Here is a 5810-nt window from a genome sequence, read left to right on the forward strand (position 1 = left end):
AATGGGGACATCTCGAAATGGCGTCCATCGATAGACCTAAGGCCCACTCCCTCTTAAAATGCTCAGTAACACCTTTCATTTGATACCCATATCGTACAAACAAATTCTAGAGTCAGCCCTGGTCTACCTTTATGGCGATATCCCTAAATGGTGTTCATCCATAGAACTATGGCCTACTCTCTCTTAAAATACTCTTTAATACCTTTCATTTGATACACATGTTATACAACCACATTCCAGGGTTACCCCAGATTGATTTTCCTTATTTTGTCTCCATAGCTCTCAACTGAGTATGTTATGTTCGGTTACACCCGAACTTAGCCTTCCTTACTTGTTATAAATGTTTTTATTAAATCAATCGCGCTTTTGTAGCAACATGCACATATATATATATATACATATATTTTATTGATGACATTACAAAGCTGTGCTGCCACATATATATACGTATACACATATAAAATTTGTATAGAAATTTGCAAACTTTAACACCAAATTACTTTTAAATTATAAGTCTGCGAGCTTTAAAATATATATATATGTGATCTGGAGAACTCCCTGTTAATTTTAAATATTTCCGGAGATATTCCATTTAAAACTCTCAAAATTGAAAAAATTTTCGACCACCAAATGTTTTGCTGTCTCTGCTGAATTAGAAATGGCGAATTTTTTTGCACGCAAAAATTACGTATTTTGCTATATGAAAATAATAGGTGCGAGAGGACACGATACATTGTGGGAAAGCTAAATTTGTCAACATGCTATTTCATTTGAAGAATTTTTCATTCCAAATCGTCACCCCTGTCAAAAATTCCTGTGTTTGTGTGCGTTTTTGGTCACACGATTTTTGCAGGGCTTTTTCACGACAGCAATTTAAAAGTCATTAAGACGATAATTGGTGACACAGTTATTGGGGACGATTAAGTAATCGATTAGGTAACGGGTACCTGTCTTGTAGGGTACTTACCGTCTTTCAGTGAGTTTTACAGTTCCTGCTCACGCTCAATTCTCACGGGAATGCTCTGGATCATTGAGAGAGTTGAGAAGCAAAAGTCGTGAAATTTCCGCACACGTGAAATGTGATAGGCAGATGTCGCCGCTGTTTTTCATTTAACTCATGAGGCGAAAGGCTAAGCAGCGACATCTATTTTTGAAAAAGTAGGTATATTAAAGGCCGCGTTGCCAACCTAAAAAAAAGTAATTAACAAATTATCTGGCTCACAAATTGAACCAGACTTCTATCTGGATTTATCTGGCTCAAATCGTTGTTGCTGCATTTAACGTAGTGTACCAATACTGGTACACTATGGCATTTACATGCAAAATTATTTATCTGGCTCAGGATTTTGCCACCGGATGATAGCTACTCTGTGCATGTAAAGTTCAAAAAAAGAAACGCCAAACAATGAGCAATCCTGTAGATAATTTTGTAAAAATTTGAATTTAATTGAAAATTTTAAATAATAAGTATTTATACTTTTTCCAGTTTGTTTCTCCCGTTGACCAACAAAATGATTTGAGCGAAATTGTGACCGAAATATTGGATGCCATATATGCCAGCTCAAGTTCATCTTCCGAAGATTCGGAAAGCGAAAATGAACAACATGGGAAGAGTTACAATTTCGAAGTCACACTCGATGAAATGGGCGACATGGACTTTAAAGCGCACATGAGACTGCAGCGTGAGACAGTCGTGTACCTTACCAGTAATAGCCAAAGTTTTTTTAATCCAAAAATTTATAAATTAACGAAATTTTTATTCTTTTAGCAAGGTATTCCACATCATCGTTTGGTGTTGACCAGGCTGGTGGTGGTAGATCACGTATCACACCCAAGAAATCAGTGTACATGTATATTTGGTATATAAGCAACACCGTGACATTTAGGCAACTAGGAAATTTGTTTGGTGTAGCCAAATCAAGCGCATGGTCTGTTGTCAAGCGAGTCTCTTGCTTTTTGATATCTATTAGTGATGAATATATCAAGTGGCCAGAAGGCGTTCACCTACAAAAAAACTCAGAAAAGTTTTACCGAAAACAACGTATCCCTGGCGTAATTGGAGCTATAGGTTGTACGCACATTGCTATTAAAGCCCCGAAGGGTCAACAAGAAATGTACCTGGATCGAAAAAAAACGTATAGTATAGTGCTGCAAGCTGTAGTGGATGCCGATAAAAAGTTTATTGATGTTACTTGTGGCGAGCCTGGGTCACTTCATGACCACAGAGTTCTGAGAAGATCTAAACTCTTTGACGATGCGGACAGACTATACGAAGAAATGTTTGCAGGCTCATATTTTTTAATTGGGGACTCGGCTTATCCGACAACAAAATGGTTGGTCCCCTCATATAAAGACTATGGAAACTTGACTCAAGGTCAGCTTAAATTTAATGAAATTCATTCTTCAACGCGAATGGTTGTTCAATATACATTTGGACTTTTAAAAGGACGTTTTCGACGACTTTTGAAGTTTACCGAACTCACGGATTTGGAGATGATTACCAACATCGTTGTAAGTGCGTGTGTTTTGCATAATATTTGCATCACGCAAAACGATTTCTGTGATGTTGGTGAAGAAAATGAAATGGACGATTCTGCTCCCTTTGTCCTTGAAGAGGAAATAAAGGAGTCGAATTCAAATGCAAACTTAAACAGAAGGCAAAATCTGTTTAATTATTTAAGACAACATAATTTAATTTAAAATAACTTTGGACTGGTAAATTATTCTAGAAATAAGTTTTCCATATACATAGGTATAAAAACTAATAAAATAAGTATAAAAATCTGAAGCTAAAACAATTAATCTTTATAAATTGCTAGTGAAGATAAGTCATTAAGCTTTTCATGAACATGAATGAAATCGTATACGTAAATTTTTTCTTTAACCAATGAGACGCCATAATAATTCCCTCATTCACCAAGGTGCTGCAAAATTCTATGTAGTCAAGGCCTATGGATTTGTTTGCTTTCGCTTTATCAACGGCAACGTCAGTAGTAGAGCGCAGAGGATTAAGCATTGTGATCGGTGATTAATTCAAGAATGCTCGCTCGGTCTTTCTAACAACGCTTTTGTGAAAGTTTAGAGGTCGGTCCTGTCATTTATTTTGTATCCGTTTTATAGTCTGCTAACTCCAGGCTTTTCCAATAAGTCCGTTACAATTGAGCTGTATACTCTTTACGTACGACCGGGAATGCTCGTCCCACTGTGAATTAGGAACAGAAGAGGGAGCCTTCGTGGTATGAATCCTAATGATCTTCGTTGAAAAGCACCATAGTTCTCTCTTATTTAAATAAGAACTAATGGGCCATTCACATTCCATGGCTTAAATATAAAATTTTATTAGAACATTGCACAAATACATATAAAGCAATTGGCCGGCCGCGTGTATGTTACGCGTCCCCAACATGGTCGACACGCCTAAAAGAAACAAACTAGAAAAAACGTCGGGCCTTTCAAAACACCGCGCTCAGAACTGCCATGGGATGTTTTCTTATGTACACAGAACATCACCTACACAATGAAGCAAGAATACCCCCATAAAGGAGAGAAACAAATGCTGCAAAAACAGGTTGTGCTAAATACCCAGAAATATGGGCATCCTAACAGACATATGGTTGAAGAGGCGCCGCCTCCCAGGATTTTAAGAGGACATCTCCATATCACTATGAAGAAATCCGGTACTTGAGAGCTCAGGCGTCGGACCACTATGCTAGTGATATTTATCATTTTCTTAAATCTTTGCAATATTAAATTTAGAGAGAATCAATATAATTTTTTAAACTATTTTTAATATCTAAATGACGCTTTCTAAATTACAGCATAAAGCGCGGTAGCAGCACTAAAAACACTTAGATGAATTCTTAAAATAAGTGAATCGCATTAATTAAACCAGTAATTCAGTAATTTTTGATGAAATGAGCCTTGAGAAATGAAGGACTTCGGAAAAACTGTCTCGAAATCTTATTTTTAGCAACAGTTAAAAAAAATTCCAATTATTAAAATGGGTTTATTTTTTCATAATTTTATTGTAGGCACACTCTCTTCTGAAAGGAAAGATGTTCTGCGCAGAAATACTGTGCTTGCTTGCTTTTCATGAATATCTCTTGACAGAAACACAATTTTTAATTTCCACTTTGGGACACATAATGCAAAGTTTTACCAATATTGTTCACTAATTCTAACTAACAAAACTGTATTCAAAAATATCACACGTTCACTTATTCGCCCATTTTTCCATTAACTCCAATTTCCTCTGCTCAATCTGCGCATCCCTCTCAAACTTTTCTTTCAGCAACTCTTTAAAGTACTGCAGGGCTTCGGCTCGCGATTTTCTTTTTTCTTCCATCTCTATTTTCTTCAGTTCTAGTTTCTTCTCATAATACAACTGCCGGGCGGAAGGTTTTTTGCGTATCGTTGAAGTTGTGTTAGCTGAAGCAGATGGCACTGGCGATGGCGGTGGCGATATATGTGGAGAGTTTTGTGTTGGTGGTAACATTGGTGATGGCGATATCGTATGCAGTAGTGATGACGTTGGTGATGGAGGCGATGACGACGAAAACATCGGAGAATTACACGTTAATGATGGTGACAGTGGTTCTTTTTTAACCGGCCTGGAGCCAACGTGGATGGTGTGGGTGTTGGAAATTGTTGGGCTCTTTCCAAATATGTCGTTCATAATTTTCATATATGGAGAAAAATATGGAGTAACGCCAGCTCTGCGGATGTTGTCATTTGCTGCTTTGTACGCGTGAAGCAGCGTTCGCATTTTCGATTCCAAGCATGTTGGTGTCATATCCGCAGCCTAAAACAGAAGTTGATCAATTGCGTATAAATACTTATATGATAAATATGTCTCGTAACATACCCCAATACCGATGGATACCATATCCTTCAATACGTTGGAGAACGCCTCTCTTTTTTTTTTTGGTTGCAGAAACTCTTCCTTCCGTGCAAGGTAGCATCTCAAAAATCCTTCGGTTTCTTCCCGGCTCCACTTTCTCCGCAAAATCTTTTCTTCTTCCGCCTCTATTTCCTCTATTTCCTTCCGCTCTAATTTAACTGACACAGATGACATTGGTGATGGCGATGGCGACAACATTCGTAATAATGATGGCGTTGGTGATGGTGACGATAACAACGGCGACTGACACGTTGATGATGGTGACAATGGCTCGTTTTTAACCGTCCTGGCGTCACTGTCGACGTCGTGGTTATTGGAAATTTTTGTGCTCTTTCCAAATATTTCGTCCATAATTTCCATATATGGAGCAAAGCTTAAAGCAGCTGCAGTTCTGCTGTTGTAGTCCTTTGCCGCTTTATACGCGTGAAGCAGCGTTCGCATTTTCCCTTCCAAGCATAATGGTGTCATACCCGCAGTCTAAAGTGCAAGTTAATTAATTAGATATTAATATTTCTATGATTAGTATGTTTCCTAACATACCCCAATACCAATTGATACCATATCTTCCAATACGTTTGAGAACGCCAACCTCTTTTTTTTTGGGTGTTTGAACTCTTCCTTTCGCGCAAGGTAGCATCTCAAAAATCCTGTGGTTTGTTCCTGGTTCCACCTTCTACGTTTTTTCTGTTGAAATCTATAAAATAATTACTCTTTTATATTTTTATTTACAAAAAACTAGCGCATATTTACTTACGATTTCTCCATTTTATTTCACTTTGTTTTGCTGTTGGCCATTGTGAATTCACAATGGGCGAATGTTTGAAAAAAACCGGTCACAATAGCATACAGCTTGGATCACCTGTTAAATCACTACCCTTCAAAAACGCGAGTACTCCATAAATAAAGTAAT

General features: G+C 37.5%; 2 protein-coding genes across 4 annotated transcripts; one reads left to right on the forward strand and one right to left on the reverse strand.

The window, feature by feature from the left end:
• The first annotated feature begins 888 nt into the window (after positions 1 to 888).
• Positions 889 to 2798, forward strand: LOC137248216 (uncharacterized). 3 transcript variants are annotated; one of them, XM_067779091.1, is made up of 3 exons: positions 889 to 1158; positions 1487 to 1706; positions 1769 to 2798. In XM_067779091.1, exons 2-3 carry the CDS (start codon positions 1643 to 1645, stop codon positions 2698 to 2700), a joined length of 996 nt encoding a protein of 331 aa, XP_067635192.1. In that variant the 5' UTR covers positions 889 to 1158; positions 1487 to 1642; the 3' UTR covers positions 2701 to 2798. The 3 variants fall into 3 exon arrangements, with proteins under 3 accessions (XP_067635192.1, XP_067635191.1, XP_067635190.1); XM_067779090.1 differs by lacking the exon at positions 889 to 1158 and adding an exon at positions 1263 to 1417; XM_067779089.1 differs by lacking the exon at positions 889 to 1158 and adding an exon at positions 1279 to 1429.
• Positions 2799 to 3992: 1194 nt separating this feature from the next.
• Positions 3993 to 5810, reverse strand: LOC137248217 (uncharacterized). The gene is made up of 4 exons (XM_067779092.1): positions 5655 to 5810; positions 5441 to 5594; positions 4865 to 5377; positions 3993 to 4801 (listed from the first exon to the last, which is right to left on the reverse strand). Exons 1-4 carry the CDS (start codon positions 5663 to 5665, stop codon positions 4214 to 4216), a joined length of 1266 nt encoding a protein of 421 aa, XP_067635193.1. The 5' UTR covers positions 5666 to 5810; the 3' UTR covers positions 3993 to 4213.

Source organism: Eurosta solidaginis, chromosome 4 (assembly GCF_040869045.1).
Source record: "Eurosta solidaginis isolate ZX-2024a chromosome 4, ASM4086904v1, whole genome shotgun sequence".
Taxonomy (NCBI): domain Eukaryota; kingdom Metazoa; phylum Arthropoda; class Insecta; order Diptera; family Tephritidae; genus Eurosta; species Eurosta solidaginis.